Source organism: Suricata suricatta, chromosome 7 (assembly GCF_006229205.1).
Source record: "Suricata suricatta isolate VVHF042 chromosome 7, meerkat_22Aug2017_6uvM2_HiC, whole genome shotgun sequence".
NCBI lineage: Eukaryota > Metazoa > Chordata > Mammalia > Carnivora > Herpestidae > Suricata > Suricata suricatta.
Window position 1 is genome coordinate 110,708,106 of NC_043706.1, and position 18,678 is coordinate 110,726,783.

At 36.1% G+C, this 18,678-nt stretch overlaps 1 protein-coding gene across 10 annotated transcripts in view; it reads right to left on the bottom strand.

The window, feature by feature from the left end:
- PTPRK (protein tyrosine phosphatase receptor type K) overlaps positions 1-18,678 on the bottom strand; it is a 549,193-nt gene that overhangs the window by 333,529 nt on the left and 196,986 nt on the right. For all 10 annotated transcript variants that reach the window (XM_029943969.1, XM_029943962.1, XM_029943968.1 and 7 more), the window contains exon 3: positions 13,581-13,852. In XM_029943969.1, coding sequence (XP_029799829.1) covers positions 13,581-13,852 — 272 coding nt within the window. The remainder of the gene's footprint in view (positions 1-13,580; positions 13,853-18,678) is intronic.

The following is an 18,678-nucleotide window of genomic DNA, read 5'->3' on the forward strand; positions in this document are numbered from 1 at the left end:
GACCACATGTGTGGCTTCCTTCTTAGAGTTCCATTAATGGTATCATTTTCTTCACTCCACTGGATATTTAACTAAATAAAATATAAGACAGCTGATACGGATGTTTCATCTCCCTCAGAAGACTTGTTTTTTTTCCCCTATTATATTACAGCATTCCTAAACATATATAAATTTAGAAATAATTATGTAACAAATTCTCATTTACTCATCAAAACTTATAAACCCATGGCCAATCTCCTTGGTGAACTTTATATTTCCTAAACAAAAGTATGAAATTGTTTTCATACTTGTTTGTTTTCTCCCCAAATTTAAGCTTGTGGTAAGCATGTAGTAACAACAATAAATACTTGTTTGGTTGTGAAAATGAATTGAAATCCAGTCTATCAAAGTTCTGTGTTGTCCCTTAAGCATGAAGCTTCCTTCATCTAATCAATTCTTGGACAAACCATAAAAATACTTATTTTGAGAGAGAATAGGAACATTTGGGTAGCTCAGTCAGTTAAGCATCCAACTCTTGGTTTTGGCTCAGGTGATGATCTCGTGGTTCCTGAGTTTGAGGCCTGGGCTCTGTGCTGACAGTGTGGAGCCTGCTTGGGATTCTCTGTGTCCCTCTCTCTCTGCCCCACCCAGGCTCCCTCCCTCTCAAAAAATAAACAAACAAAAAAAACTTTAAAAAAAACATATTAGCAATTAATATTAAGAAAATGTTTGGCAAAAAAACCGTATGAAAGTAGAACAATTACAAACCTACTCTTACCCCCATCACTCAATATTTCATCAGCAAGTCCAGTTTTATTTTTCAACACTGTTATTGGAAAGTCAGTATCAATAAACAAACAGCCTGGTGCACTAGAGAGATCCGAGAATTTACCTTGAAGTGACCTAACTCAATTCTAGCTAGCAACGTGGCCTTAAGCAAGTCATTAATATTGCCCCCCCCTACTAAAATAAAAATCTTTATACTTTTCCTAGGGACCTCATGTTATCATGAGGCTGATTTCTTTTTAATTTTTAAAACTGCTTTCTAAAGTACAAAGCACCATGTAAATATTATACTGTCTTGTGGTATACCCAGTCCCTTTTCAAAGAGGGTCTATAGTTGACTTGGAGGCACAGGACACAAAACTATCTGAAATATTACAAGCTAAATGTCTAATTAGCAAGGTAAGCAATATAGATGTGAGGAGAATTGAAGTGTCTAAGCAAAGGCTTCATGGTAGCAAGGGAAAGGAAGAAACAAAGGCTTTTCAGAAGGTAGATACACTGTGTGCAAATTCACACACACACACACACACACACACACACATGCACGCACGTGCATGGCACACACCCAAACTGTCCAAAGCACAGCTAATGCAGTCTGCAGTTTACTAAAGCAGATGGTGCCAAGGAAAAAAAAAATAATGGTAGAAAGATTGAAGCAGTTGACTAAAGCTAAATTATGAAGGACCTCAAATGAAGGCTAATCATTTTGACTTCCAAAGTCTAAGAAATGCAGTATCAGCAAATTAGTATCCCAAGAAAAGTAACTGATTTATGAGAGTCAGGAAAATGTTGCCATGATCAAGATGGGAAACAACCAGAGCTGTGACTAGAGAGTAAACACTGAAAAGACTAACGAAGAATGTACATTTGGAACTTGGATAATATAGGACTCAAAAGGAGTAAGTAGGATCCCTTGCTGACAATCTTCAAAAAGTGTTCATACTCTTTCCCTTGGATTACAAAGCTTCACATAACCTGAAGAAACTCTCCATCTCATCTTAAAAAAGGACCCCTTTGGGGGAGGGGGCGCAGGATGGCTCAGGTGATTGAGTGTCCAATTCTTGGTTTCAGCTCAGGTCATGATCTCAGAGTGTCACTGAGTTCAAGCCCCGTGTGGGTCTCTGTGGGCCTGCTTGGGATTTTCACTCTCCCTATCGCTCGCTGCCCCTCCCCCACCCACACTGTCTCTGTCTCTCTCAAATTAAATAAACTTTGAAAAAATGCTTAAAAACCATTGATAGATAGATAGATAGATAGATAGATAGATAGATAGATAGAACACCTTTGACCCCTATGCCAGTCTCTGTCGCTCCACCATGCCAATCTCCTTCAAGATTTAGAGGCTTAGTTTAGGTGTTTTCTCTGTCTCTAATGCATTTTTCTCCGGATCTTTGCGCTCCTGGGTCCTTTCTGCCATTCAGATGTCCAGGTAAAGGTCACCTTGTCAAACAACTAGTTCTTCTGAACCACCTGATCCAAGGTTATTTCCAAGACTGTAACTCTCATATTATTCTAACTATCTGCCTTGTGCTTCTTGCATTCTAATCTTTTTCTCATTTATTTATTTATGTATTCCCCCCAGCCTCCACTTATCCCAAGACTGGAATTCTGGGAGAACGGGAAATTCGAGACTTCAGCACTGTATGTCCTTGGCAGCCTGAATAGTGCCTGGCACAGATAAGGTTACTCGATAAATACTTGTCAGGTTGATAGATCAGTGAGCTGTTCACAGCCGACCTTCACAGAGAAAGTCCCAGGTGCTGTTGTCCTCAGGTTCTCTGCCTTCTTCACCCTTGGCCAGTCCACTTCCTTATGCTGTGAGAGAATCCCAAATCATTTCAACACTGTCTCTTTTTTATTTTGCTGGCTTTAGTTGGTGTCTTTCACTTGTAAATATGAGCTTTAAATAGACTACTTTGCAGCTTTCATTACCCCCTCTGAACCTCATCAAGCACTTCTAAGGAGTAGACTAGTTATCTTGCCATACTGCAGGGAAACAGTCACACAGAGCAGTCATTCAAGAAGCAAGGAGGTGTTGACCATGGGATGTGGAACTGAACAAAGGCCGAATGACATCTAATTTAAGCGTTTCCCCAATATATGAAATAGCCTGCATTCTGTATTATACTGACATAAAAAAATAAGATTTAATTCTCATGCAGCATGTCATAGTACCTAATGTAATACAAGTATTTAATAAATAAAATCATTTGGTTATGTGTTTATTGTTCTGCTTACAATCCCCCCTCCATCACAAGAAAGGGGGAAAAACAGGAAAGAAAAAGAAGATGAAGAGCAATCAAAAAACAAACAACAACAAAGAAATTCACTCTGGAATTTCTGGAGCTAAATGAACTTCATCCCTTTGTAAGCTTTATTTCACTAAGGTTCACAACCAAACCAAAAGTGATTTTTTAAATATTAACCCAGAGAATCACTGTTCTCTATTTTCAAATATTACATTTGTGTTGTTGTTACAAAACATCAGGATCTAAAGACTGTTTAAGTTGAACTAAACTTTGATCTCTAGGTGCTAGAAATTTTCCTTTCTTTATTATTTTATTGACCTATTACCTAGTATAAATTTATGACTATAGACCTTATTTTTAAACATAAAATGAGAATTGATTTACTGCTTCCAGAAGAATTTACTGCTGAGCAGAATGATTTTTTAAAACATCATTCAAAAAAATATTAAGAATCAAATCTCATCATGGCATTCCAGTACTGTGTGCAATGGTTATTTCTAGAACTAAATGCAGAAATAACATGTAGCAACTAGTTTGATAATGACAGTTTTAAAAACACCTTTTGAAAATGAAAACAACTAAAATTAATCATAAAATTTCCACTGGATTACATAAGTGGATATTTTAATTCACAGCATCCAAAGTTTGTTTCCCTTTACATTCCAACTTGCATTAGTAACACTGGAATAGATTCTATATAATATTATCTAAATGAGGAGTTAGGACACTGGTCTGCAAGACAAAGCAAATTTATTAGAAAACAACAGCAAACTCTAATTTAGTGGAGACTGCAACAGGGCAGCAATTGAATTAGTAATGTAGTCTGGGTTTTAAAATTTAAGGAATGGTAGTTTGTTGTTGAATGAGGCTAGAAAGAGCCTTTACAAAGGAATTGGTTTAATAAAAATGATAAGTTGAAAGAAGAGACTAACTTATACATACGGGAGTTGTAAAAAAAAGTTTATAATTTTTTAAAAATAAACTAAGCATTTACTTTGAAAAAATACATGATCTAAAAGAATAGTAAGATAGATACAAACTATCACTATGCCTGACATTTCCCCTATCTTTTCTTCCTACTACAGTTCTCAATTGAAAAAGTTATACTAAAATAGACAATTGGGAGCACGTGGGTGGCACAGTTGGTTAAGTATCCAACTCTTGATTTCAGCTCAGGTCATGATCTCATGTTGGTAGGATCGAGCCCTGTAAGCGGCTCTGCGTTGAGAGGACGGAGCCTGGTTGGGATTCTCTCTCTGTCTCTCTCTCCATCTCTCTGCCCTCCCCTTGCTTGTGCTCTCTCTTTCTCAAAATAAATAAACATTTAAAAGGTAAAATAAAATAAAATATGTAATTATATCATCATATTGTTCCATTATGTTCTAAGAATTGAAACTGAAATCTCCACAGCATAAAAGTTACATTTTAAATAAAAACATAATGTCACAGGGCTCCTGGGGGCTCAGTCAGTTAAGCATCAGACTTGGGCTCAGGTCTTGACTTCACAGTTCATGAGTTCGAGCCCTGTGTTAAGCTCTGTGCTAACATTCTGCTTTGGATTCTGTGTCTCCCTCTCTCTCTGTCCCTCCACTGCTCACACTCTTTCTCTCTCAAAATAAATGAACATTAAGGAAAAAGAAAAAAAACAGGGCACCTGGGTGGCTCAGTCAGTTAAGCATCCGACTTCAGCTCAGGTCATGATCTCTCAGTTCGTGAGTTCAAGCCCATGTCAGGCTCTGACAGCTCAGAGCCTGAAGCCTGCTTTAGATTCTGTGTCTCCCTTTCTCTCTACCTCTTGCCCACTTACACGGTTTATCTATCTCTCTCTCTCTCTCAAAAATAAAAATTAAAAAAAAACCATAATGTCACTCCGTTTTGTTTTTCCTATGAAGAGCCAATATTTTGTTCACATACTGCACAAAGTTCAAAATAAAGAAAAAAACTGTCTTTGAAATGGAAATGGACAAAGAGGCCACACAAAAATTCAAGTTGTACAAGAACTTGGAAGCTCCAAAAAAAAAAAAGAAAAAAGGACCAATTCCAATTAACTATCAAAGTCAGCAGACAAAAGAAATGAAGAAAGAATGGATTGCAAATTGTTGTATATAATTTTCTTATATGTGGTATGCGTTAATAAACGGTATGGCACTGTCAGAAACATCATTAAACTGATTAGAAGGAAAAACTTGCATCGTCTGTGTCCACTACAGGGTCAGGATTTTTTTAAAACTTGGTACATGACGACGGACCCATTAAATGTATGCTGAATAATTGATAAGGAGGTGTGGAAAACAAGGAAGCAGAAGCATGTTAATGCAGACTCAACAATCTGGGCCGAACGCAGGTGACTGAGCCAGCGAGGAGCTGGCATCCGTTCTCCTGCTCTTTGGAGCCTCTGTCTTCCCCAGTCCCTTTGGATAAATCAAACTCCTAAAGAAAAAAGTCATACGATGAACAAACACTGCCTAACTCTCCTTACTGCTCATTATTTTTCAACCCTCTATTAAAAGAGAAGTGAATTAATTTCATGGAAATAGTTCTCAAACGAATTAGTGAAGGGGCATGCAACAGCTCCTGCTACTCTCAATAAAAACAGGTATGATTTAGTAGCATAACAAGAGACGACCTCTGTCATGTATTTGCAGTAATTATTGTGTTAACAAGCAGGACACTCTTCTTCATTTATTTACAGTTATTTACAAACTGTAAGTTTCATCAATGAATCAATAAAGAACTAACGGAAAAGGAAAGCAGTTGTTTTATAATAAAAGCGAATCACCATCAGGACACAGGGAGAAATCATCCTCACAGGCTTATAAGTTTTATAAAAACAACAACTGTAATAACGTGGGAGTTTTTTCCAAACCCATTTGAAATACTTTAAATGATACAAATAGGAAATCATTAAGATTAAACAGCAGCAGCAAAAGGCCTCTTTGTTAATAGCCTATCAAACAGAAGGTATTCAGACAATGTAAAAATGAGCCAAGCGCCCATGTTAGGCAATTATGGTTGTCGTTACTAGAAGAAGCCTATCTGGTTGTGACTAACTGCAGTAATCACTGCTGTGGCTAACGTCCAAACTTTTAATAGCAAGATTAAATTACTAAAGAGGAAAAGGAGGAATAACTTTGACCACCAAATAACCAGCAACTTAGTCCATGCATGAACATAAGGAATCATTTGTTTGGATCAAATATTAAATCAAACTTAAAGATGACAGACAATTATCTAGCCCAGCATCTTAAACATGGTAGACACCCAACAAATGATCTTTTCTCCCTTTCCTTCTACTCCCTCCCATCATTGATTCATTGCCTTACAGCTCTGTTTACATTTTCAAGTATATAGGTTTGCCTTCCCTGTACAACTGGACTAAAAAACAGTAATTGTTTCATTCATAGATAGATATGGTTACTTTTAATTCCACTATGTCTCACATGCGCTATCTACAAATAGTATGTTTCATAGGTTGGGCTGACTGAAAGCACAAGACAGATACATTAGGATGCTTCAGATGCATAGAACACTTCTCTACAAGTTGCTTAAAATAGGGTTATATTTTTAATATTATTGCTGTCATTAATGTTTGCCTGAGGTGGAACCCAGAGTCCTTCCATTCTTTGTTCTGCTACCCTCAGTTTACCTCTTTCCTCAAAGCTATGGGGTTAAGTGCAGCAGGGCCACACAGCATGCTCTCCTGCAATAACACGTCTTTTTTTTTTTAATCAGGGACAGACCTCTTTCCCAGAATCCCCTACCAGATTGCCTTCATAATTCATTGGTCAGAGCTCTGTCATATGGCCACTCCTTCCGGCAAAGGAAGATAGGAGAGTAAGTCAGGTGGGAGGAGTCCTGTCAGTGTGCAGAAAAAGAGAGGAGCATGAATACTAAATAGGTAGTTAATATCAGCAATATTGTTCTACAAGATGATAAGCTAGGTCACTTATAGTGCTTATAAATAAAGAAGTTCTAGATGTAATATATATATCTAATGCTATGCACTTGATTGTGTCACTCCCCCACCTTCCATTCATGTTGAACCCCAAATCGTCAATATCACTGTATTTGTAGAGATAGGGCTTTGGGAGTTAATTGAGGCTGAATGAGGTCATAAGAGATGCTAATCTGATAGGACTGGTTCCCTTATACGAAGAGGAAGAAAGCTGTCGCTCTCCAGCACATGAGGACACCGTGAGGAGGTGGCCATCTACCAGCCGGGAGGGGAGCTCTCACCAAGAGTCAAAAAAGCCAGCACCTTGATATTTAAAGTTCCCAACGTAAGAGAGATAAACTTCTGTTGCTTGAGCCACCCAGTCTGTAGTACTTTGTTATGGCAGCCAAGCAAACTAGTACATCCAGGCAAGAAAAATCTAGCCACCCTTCTTTCTCCATGGTTGAATGAGCCCTAGTATAAATTGGAAACATTCCAAGAGCTCTTTTCCTCGCTCTTTACAAGGATGGCTCATGAGTATGCTCCCACTTCAAGCCCCATCCCCAAAAATCAATCTTTTAGAGACTTCTTATTTAAGTAAACAGTCACTTGGTTTAAGTCCTAATCTTCTTAGATCCAAAGCCAGCAGTATCTCTGGAGTATAACAATCATTCCATTGCCAAAATATCAGCACAATACATGTTAACAGAAAGCTTCAAAAAGGAGACAAAAACCAGAAAAACTCATGCCTGTCCAGTTCTTACATTTTTTTCAAGCCAATAGAAAATGTTAAGAAGAAAAATAAAAAGGGGGTTGCAAAAGTTCAGCGTTTATTTCTCAGTGAATTAGGGAGCAAAAAAGAAAAAAAAAGATATATTATGCTACATTATCACTTTCCAATTTCTGACCAAACCCCTGTAGTTTTCATCACGCATCATTTTTGTGATTAATGATGTGCACCCAGTTAATGGAAAACAGCAGATTAGGTTTCTACTAATAGTGTTGGAAGTTCTATCTGCCTGCCTCATTTGGTAACAACCTCACTGTTCAGGAAGAAACTAATGGATTTAATCCCGGAGCAGAACTGAATTTTATGCATACAAGACAGGTCAGATTTCCAGACTGGAAAAAATTACACTTTTAGAGGTATGCTGATCTTCAGTTGAAGTTTAACACTCAGATAATGCCTCGTAATGTTTGGGGTGCTTTTTTTTCTTTCTTTTTACTTCTATTTAGTGATCAATTTGAAATTTTACAGTAATCACTTGAGGCCTATAAAAACAGGTAGAATTAGCAACTTGTAACCATGGCAAATCAAAAAAATATATAATATGAAGCATTCTATAATTAGTATACTGAGCCCAAAACACATCTATTACTCTGAAGACACAGGTAAGAAAGAGTTCCTTATATATTAATATATCACTGCAATGCTTATGTCACAAACAAGATTTACATTTGCCTCTTTTTCACTATCTGAAGTGTTGGCTCCAAATAACTGCAGTTTTAGAAAAACAATGTGGTACAGTGAAAACATACTAAGCTACAAATACAGGAATCAAGAGACAAGAATTATAGTTCCATTTATGCCTCAAATTACTTTGGAAACAAACCTATCTTTTGTTTTCATTTTCCCCACTATATTTTACATTTATCTCTCTGAAGTCATTTAACAAATATTATATTGTCTCAAGTTTTATCTCTGTGTATCTCACATTTCCCATCTGGACTATCCCCTTAAGGGCAGACCCTACATCTGATTTACATTTTTATTTCCTCTGGTCCCCAACTGGAAGGTAAGCTTCCGGAGAAAAGGGACTTTGCTTATATGTCCCAAGGGGTTAGCATGGTGTGACCTCATGTTAATAAGCTGTCAAATAAGCAGACATTTTAATAAAAACAAAACCCGGAAAGAATAACACTGAGGAGGACTGAGCTGGCAGTGCACAGATGATTTTTAGGGCAGTGAAAATCCTCTGTTTGATGCTTCAGTGACAGATACATGTCATTATATACTTGTCTACACGCTAAGAATGTACAACACCCGGAGTGAACCCTAAAATAAAATTAACTATGGACTCTGAGTGATTGCTATGTGTCAGTATAGGTTTAACCACTGCAGTGAATGTACCAGCCGGTGGGGGATGCTGAGAATGGGGGAAGCTAGGGATGTGTGGGGATGGGGGTATATGAGAAATATCTGTCCCTTCCTCTCAGTTTTGCTGTGAACATAAACTCCTCCAAAAGAATTAAATCTTGCAGGAAAAAAAAATAAAAAGAAAAAGAAGAGCATGCTTTCAAAACAGAAGAAAATGCTGGGCACATGTTAAATCCAATATAGAGTTCACAAAGTTTTCATTTATCCATCATGTTAATCTAACTTTATGGTAAACACATATGTGTCACTTTCCTATATATGTAATATATACAAAATATATACATACATATTACATATAGTGTAATATGTAATATATATATATATATACACATATATTTCATTTTAACTCAATACAACAACCAAATAAGATAGGTAGGTACTGTTGTCACCCTCATTTTTCAAATAAGAAAATTGTTGTCAGAAAAATTAAGAAATCTATTTTAGGCTGTCCAACTGCTAAGAAGCAGAGTCAAGATTCACCCACAAAGAACTGGATCCAAAGTCTATGAGCCTATACTGATCTTTGAGGAGGCCAAAATTCATAATTTTGCCTTTATTTCATAATTTCATATGTTTAATTTATTTTTCCTTTCTCAAATAAGAGTTCAAGTTTCTTAGGGTTAAAAACTGGTATCTTCTCAGTATTAAATGGTCCACAGTATAATCAATCTCCTGTTCAGGCATTTTCTATGTAGGCGTCTGGCAATATGGAATTTCTAGGAAGGGAAATCACACGGAAGACATACTACATCTGTTTCAGATTTTTACTTCAACATAAAAAGGGAAAAGAGAAGAGCCAGCTTGTAGAGAGATGTTTTCTTTGTTTTGTTTTCACCTCACTTCCAGGAGTACGATTTTTATGTGAATATGATCCTATACTAATTAAAAGAATAGCATTCTGAAGCAATTTTCTTTTTGATTGTTGCTGTTGTTGCTGTGCTAAGGTTGATGATAAGGAGTATATTGGAAGGAAGGTCAGATAACGAATGAATTGGGCCAATACGAGATAGGATTCTCCGCTAGGAATACCGAAGAAAAGGGAATTTTAAAAATGAGAAGGTTAAAAACTTCTTTAAGAAGTTTTGGAAAGTGTAAAATCTCTAGAAAATCAAAATTGAATAAACTGTGGAACCAGGAAGAATAGTTTCTATGCATATAGTAATTCTACTTAATCTAGAGTCTAGGGAAAAAAAAATATATATGCAATGTTTTTTTAAGAATTAAAAAGTAGGTAGGTTCCAACATAGCACAATGCAATGACTACATTTTAATTTTTAAAAATCCATAAAGATTCTACATTAAGCAATAATCAAAAGTTTTTCATGATATTTTCTAATAGCAAAAATGCTACAGAAATGTAGTTTACCTTGTGCTGGTTGTTTCTAGTAACTGCTACACAGGTACAGCTAGGTATCTAAATGACAGAATCAATGAAATCATCAACCAAGTAATTTATTGAGCACTAAGCACATGAATAAAAATTATTCTACTGTTTTTTGCTGCCATTGATTGTTAGGTTTTGCAGGTTAAGGAAAACAGAGGTGGAAGAAACGTAATTAATCACTTAAGTAATAATCTATTGCTCAAATTTCAATCTTCAAGAAAGAAACGTTTACCTAGAGGTTCCAAGTTACCTAGTAATCTTTTTTCCCTGACAAGAGCTCTCCAGAAAGGTCTCCCAGTCCAGACTGGAACTTACACAGGCGTTTTTTGCACAGCTTGCTTTAAGTAACCTAAGGAGCTTTGTCATGCAAAGGAGAGGGAACAAAAGTAGCATCCAGTCCTTGACACTGTAACTCAGCATTAAAATTAACCTTGCAGAAATGTGTGCCATAGGACAATGTTACTAATGTCAATAACTCAAAGAGATCTTGCAAAAAATAAGAAAAGTTAATTATATGTATTCTTGTTCTCCGTTATGAAGGAACATTAGCACGATACCTAAATATAGTATTTGTTTGGATTTATCAAAATCCACTTTTATGTTTTTCTTTAAAAATAAAACTAACAATCTGATTCCTCAGAGAATAATCAAAACATATAGCAAATAGCAAACACTGTTGAACATACGCTATCTGACTCTAAAAACCAAATTTTTGACCATTTTGTGAATTTGTTATTTGGGCTTTAATTTATTTGAAGAAGGCTGAATCTGTTGACCATTTTATTTTGTTAAATCAGCTTTTTTTTTTTCAGTGTTAAACTTCAGTAACAGATTCTAGTGAAGTCCGTGTGATGACAACACATTGTGAAGGTCACCCAGCCAAGGAAGACCCACAGTTGTCAGAGATGAGCCCAATGATGGTGTTTCTACCGAGTTAGTTAGCATCAGCTTCATACACTTCCAGCCACTCCCCTCCCATACGCTGCCCTCCCAGAGCTATGGACCTAGAAAAGCAGACAGCTTTCCTACACTAAAGGACAACATCCTTTAGTTCAGGAATAATGGAATCAAGTGGTAGCTGATGAAAATCCACTGAAATCTCTAGAGACACATGTATTTGAACAAAGAACTTTACCTGTGGAACCATACCTAGGAAGTAAGTATTTAATAAAATAGAAAAATCAACACACGACAAAGCAATTAAAACAATGTATTGTGTTCTGTCTCCCAGGAATAAAGTTTAACCTGAAAAAACTGTTCATTTTTAAAAAGCAGAAATGAAACTGTTCTTAGCTTATAAATTACTCACTGAGCAAAATAAAATATACTTTTATATATGCATTCTCATCAGGTTCTATAATGAACTACATATAGACAAATCTTTTAAAAGTTTAAATCTCAAGACCTAACATAAAAGTGAACTTTCTGTTTCCAAAGGCAGGTTTCCTCTCCTATTGAAAGTAGAGGATTCTCATGAAACTTTTCATAAACCTAAAGAGGATAAAGTAAAGAAGCCATTACCATTAATGTATATGGAAAATTTGCTGAGTGCTCCCAGACCCAAAAATAATCTCTTAGCCTTTTCTGATACCTTCGGACACATCTTGCTAACAGATGCACTAAATAAATTCAAATAAAGCACAGATGCTCACGGACATAGTTCAAAGGTAGGGTGGCTTGATGCTAAGATGCTGAATGTAGCTACTGGGGAAGGAGCTTGGTAGGGCTCCTCACGCAGCTGGGCTGAGTGCTGCTTCCGTAATGGCTCCTTGCAAAAACAAGGCCTGAGTGCTAATTTAACTTTTCATCTGTTTTCATAAAAGCAGAAATCCAGGGCACCTGGGTTGCTCAGTCAGTTAAGTGTCTCACTACTGATTTCAGCTCAGGTCATGATCTCATAGTCCTGAGACTGAGAGACTGAGCCTTATATGAGGCTCCACACTAGGCACAGAGCCTGACTACAATTCTCTGTCCTTTTCCCTCTGCCTCTCCCCTGCTCATGTGTGCATGCGTGTGTCCACATTCTACCTCTACAAAAAATAAAAAAGTAAACAAAAATGTTTAAATAATAAAAATGGGGCATCTGGGTGGTTCAGTCAGTTAAGCGTCCAAGTCTTGATTTCACCTTAGGTCATGATCTCACGGTTCATGAGATTGAGACCTGCATCAGGCATGGAGGAGCCTGCTTACAATTCTCTCTCTCCCCCTTCACTGCCCCTCCCCTACTCGCTTTCTCTCTCTCTCTCTCTCAAAAATAAAATCAACTTTAAAAAATAAAAATAATAAAAAAAAATAAGCCACTCCTGTTTTTTAAAAAAGGTGGGAATCTGCTTTGGATTTCTTTTAGCTATCATAATCGTTTATGAAAACTCTCATTTAGTAAAAAACAAGATGGCATAAGGCAATGCTTCAAAAAGTAGGGAATAGCTGCCCTGAACCAAATGGAGAGGATTCCTGAACAACTCTCTAAACTGGAAAATGATCTTTTTTGTTAAACCATATAAAATCAGTCTCACAAAACATAAAGCGGGTATTGATGTTCTTTGTTACCTTGTTTAATCATAATCAAATTAAGTATTTCTGGGGGGAAAAAAAACCAGAGACGTGTGGATAACTTTTCTTTTTTTTTTTTCTTTGCTTATTTTTAAACTCCGGTAACTGACAAAAAATGTAAATAAGTTTTCAAAATGCCTCCCCCTTAGATGACATAATTCATGAAACATTATCTCATGTAGTTTCTAAATGTTGCTGTCAGGAAGTCAGCAAACCAATCCAGTTTGAATAATGCACTCAAATCAAAAGGACTTTTTCTCCCTGAACAGACACATGGAAATATGTGTTAATAAGTAGTTCTGTGCCAAACACCCAACACATTTTGATGCTAACACCACAGTTTTTCTGTACGTAGAAATGTTCTCTATACTTTGAAGGTTTTGTGCCAATGTATTTTAACATTTCCTCAAGAACAGGACTAGATGATGGGGGAAGAGCTCATCTCCTATTCCAGTGGGCTAGTGCTTACCTCTAAGTATCACACACAGCGAGAGCCAATGACATTAAAGCATAAACCAGGAAAGCAAAGATGATTACCTGATATTCATTGGGCCAAAAGGTGCTCACTGCTAGCTCAGCTCGAAGCCAATCTCTACCCGTGAATCCAGTCACATTCCAAATTGGATTGGCAAGAGGTCCTTTATTCACCCTAACTAATATGTTCAAAGTGCCAGGATTCAGCCCCTTCGGGCTATATAACAGGTAACTGAAGTCAATACAGTGAGTGTCGTTCTCCTTCATTGTAGGCAGCTGCAGTCTGGCTTTTTCTCCAGGGTCATGATCTGAAGAGTCCACTATCATGTAGGAACCTGAAATGACATTACATATAATAAAAGCTAAATAGACACATAAGCAAAAGGGAATATCTAATAACAGAAGAAATGCTAAAAATAATACCAATCCGTTTTGAGCATTAAAGTCAACTCAAAAAGACTGGCTTCCAGGATGGATCCATAGAAAGATATCAAACAAGTAAGTAGGTGAATTCAATTTTTAATAACAGCCATTGTTTAAAGTACAAAATATGCATTAATTCATTTACTCTTTGAAACAACCTTTTTTATAGATTACTAAATTGAGGTACATTTAGTAATTTATTCAAAGTCAAATAGACTAGGTGGAGCCTGGTCCAAATCCAGATCCCACCCTAAAAAACCTCTAGTCTTACTAAACGAAGGTCTTTTTATTACTAAACAAGAGAACAATCAAGAGGAATACCTTATTGGCCTGATTTACACAGAGGTGCAGTCTTCCTTCCCCCTATCATAATACTATTGCAAAGAGATGGGCTCACTTAGAGTGCAGACAAAATCATTTCTGATTGCAGATTCCCAGATCATCATTTATACAAGCTGGGCGACTTTTTGCAATGTATCAACCACTTTGAACTTAAGTTCAGGGAATAAGGATACTTGACAATGTAAATGTGAGGACAGAAGTTGAAAATGTCAAATTTTTAATCTGAGAATCTGACACAGAGTGGATTTGTCTACTTGGAGCCTTGCCCACTAAGCGTTCAGCTAATCACCATGGCTCTTGGCCCCAATTCTGCCACAGTCCCTCCAATATGCTCCTTAGAGCAGCGAGAAACCTGGCTTGAAAATACCAGTCTAAGTCCATCACCTTTGATTTAATATATATTTATTGGTTATCTGTCTCAGGGAGGCACAGGGCATAAGGAGCTCCAACCTCAGAGTTCCACCCTCAAACGCAGTCTTAGCGCAAAGTATGAAAATGAGTCTTCAACATCAGCTGCTGCTACTAGTCCAAGGACCTCTGCAGAAAACCATCAGGTTTTTTTTTTCATGTCACTGTGGATTTTAACAAATAATACCTATCACCAAAATGTGAATATACCTATTTGTCACACTGCAGGTAGAACACAAATGTTATTGTAATTCTTCCCCTAGGAGTTAATTTTAACCAGACTGTATTAGGTGTAGTGTTACAGAACCCAGTGTCAAAAGGATTACACTGAGATCTCTCTTCCTGACCAATCAACCCTGTTTCCTCCCCTAATACACAGTAATTTTTACATAACACACCAAATATTCACTGACTAGTAGTCTAACTAGTTCAATTAACTCCAAAAGCAAGTTCAAATCAAGGCAAGTAAGAGGACTTTTTACTTCCTAAGAAACCAAAATTTCAAATCTGACCAATTTCCATTCTAGAGTTCAGGACTCTTGTAAAGATTTCATATGATGACACTATCACTTACCAGGCAAAGTATGGAATAAGCTTACTCTAGTGACAGTTACTGATATTACTTTCAATGCATTTTTCTCAGTTTGCATCTTCTCTTATAACCTGGAATCCTTTTTATTTTTCTTCCTGCTTCTCACAGATTGCACGTACATTACAGAATAAACTGGTCATGTATATTTTTGGAGAAATTATGTCCTTTCTTTTTTTTAACAGGATATCCTGGATCCCAACCCAATTTATCCAAGCAGGATGTTTCTATTCCTGGTTAGACTCATCACATTCTGGGGTCCATGGCTGATTTGCCAAGATGTCTCTCAGATACACCCTAAGCAGAGCAGACTAATGATCACTTTTAACTAAGGCCAGGCATGAGATCTTAGGGAAGTTACTAAACATTTTTGGGCTTCAGCTTCTTCAGAAACCTGTGACCTACTTCTCTACTGCTAGAACGATTTTACCCAGTCATACCCAGTGACATATGATGGCAGTAATAGATTTAACTAATTTTTACAAGTCTTCATCATTTATGGCTTCTGATTGTCAGTTTCAAAGTAGCACTCTCTAAATGACTTCCAGGCTTTCAAATCGTTATTTTCTTCCATTATAAAATAAGCATTGGCATAAATTATGCTTTGTCATACATCTTAATTACATAGTGTGATATTTACCATTAAGACCATTTAGTAATTTTTACCCAGCTGCACTTTTAAGCTATAATAATGTTCTTATTAAGGAAATGGGATAGCAAAGTACATTAATTTATAGGAATTACCAATTGGATCATTAGAAAAGACAAAAGTCACAAAATAAAAGCTTGCTCAAACTATTACAGCATTTCAAGACAAGTTAATTTTTTTAAGGGCTGATATTTCATTTCCATAGAATGTTCCTGCTAAATGGGCTTCTTACAATGCCACCTAACTATTGCTACATTTTTGGAGTGTTATGAAATAATGTGCATTTATTGCTCAATTCCAGAAAGGAAGAAACAAGCTATAGCATCAAAAAGCCAACCAAATACTTCTGCCAAGTGATTTCATACAGTGGCAATTTACTCAGCAGGACCACAGAGGTGGCTGCCTATTTGACATAAGATTTACTTCCATCATCCCAAACATAGAGAACACAATGCTATTCTTACCGACTCCTAAAAATTACTTCTCCCAGAATAACTGGCTATAACACTTAGCACCAGGATATTCTATAATACACATTTTCCTCATTCTTTATGTCCTAACTGAAGCTTATTTACTATAGTTCTGTCACAGCTAACTAATCCCTCAGGTTTCTAGTAAGAGTTCAGTTCTATTTAGTTGTGATTTAACTATTTCCAGACTTAATAGTGAAACATCTGTGTCACATATATGTACTGAGTTTTAATTAATGTAATTTCTTTAATGTGGCCTTATAAATATTTCTTACAGTCTTTTAAGAAATGGACTTCTCAAATATATCATTTAAGACATAAAAGAAAACCTAATTAGGCTTAGAATAATTCTTTTTTTTTAAGTGTAACTTCTTTGGAGAGCATTTTGACAATGAAAATCAAAAACCTTAAAAGAGATAGATACCCTCTGATGATGATTCCAAATCGCAGAATGTTAACTAGATAAACAAATTGTATATGTACAAAGATATAGTTTAAAAAAAAGATATCCATCTCATCATTACATTATCTAAAACAGAGAAAAACAGGAACCTCTCACTGGCTCAGTCAGTAGAGCGCATGACTCTTGCCACATGTTGGGAATAGACATTACTTAAAAATAAAATTTTTAAACAAATTAAAATAAAAAATAAAATAGAGAAAACAAAATATTTTAAATATCCAATAACAGGCAGTTTATAAAATTATGGCAAATCAGTTTGATGAATAATTATGCAGTAATTAAAAACAAATTAGTAAAACCACTTGATGGAAGAGGTTCACAGTATGTTAAGTAAAATAGGCAATTATAAAACATAATCATTTTCAAAATATATATGTAATATAAATACAATTGTATAAGTGTATATGTTCATATATATACACATAAACATGCACATATGACAGGAACAAAAGAAAATAGAGCAAATAGTTATTAACTATATTATCAAATGGAGCTAGAAATGTCTTCTGTTTTCTTATTTTTATGGACAGTCACTGAATGTTCTATAATGAACATGCATTAGATTTGTACTTTAAAAAAAGAAAGGGAGACTATGTGAATACTATCTTACCTAAGTAACATCAAATAAATAACGAGAAATACTAAGGAAATAAACATAGGTATTTGGCTTTGAAAAATAAATCCTATTTGCATCCTACAGATTAACAGCACGTGGCTTTCAAAAAAACACAATACAAATATCAGAAACTTCTTAATTCAATTCATAAAGGGGGGGAGTGAGTACTTGGACTAAATATCAATTTTTACTTAAAAGAATAACCAAAGAAAGGAAGTCCCATTTTCATAAATGCCAGTCTAATATCTAGATGAATAAATAATGCTCTATGCATTTTATATATTAATGAAAATTTTATCTTTGAGATATACTTCTAGGAATAGGATTAACTGCACAGAAAATTACAAATGATAAATAGGTTTCCATACTTTATCTAGAACTCCATTATTTCTATATTTATCCTTTAGTACACTAACATAATATTTTTATTAAGTCAATTCTTATTCAAAATCCACTGAATGTGCCCTATTAATTAAATTAAAAGAGGGACACCTGGGTGGCTCAGTCGTTTGAGCATCTGACTTGGGCTCAGGTCATGATCTCGGAGCACAAGAGTTTGAGCCCTGTGTTGGGCTCTGTGCTGACAGCTCAGAGCCTGGAGCCTGCTTCGGATTCTCTATCTCCCTCTCTCTCTGCCTTTCCCCTGCTCACACTCTGTCTCTCTGTGTCTCTCAAAAATTAATAAAAATGTTTAAAAAACTTTTTTTAAAAAGGAGTTTTAAACTGAGAGAGAAATGTTTACTTCTTTGGTTAGTACTGACAACACTTCCATGACCTTGCCCCCAAGAACCTTTGCCATTGTACCTCCTACACCTTCTCACCAACTACCTTCTCTAATCAGACAGAGCCCTCACTATTTTCTCAACATACCATGCCACCTTTCTTCTCTAGAAGAGGCTCATGCCTCTGTAAGGAAGCCTCCCTTCATCCTAACCCCTTGCCAAGTCTTGCCCATCGATGTTCCTCAGCCTCGAGTCCATGTTGAGCTTTTCCTGTCTTGAAGCTTTTTGATACACAGTCTGCCTTTCTGGTTGTGGCCCTTAATTGTGCACTGTTTTTGTACAAATTTTAAATAATTAATATAGGTATTGTTTATCTCCCTCAGATGAGTAATAGAAAACATGTAATTTGTTCAGAATCCCATTAGAAGAGAAAAGCCACATAGAAAATGTAACTGCAAAAGTATAACATACGAATTATA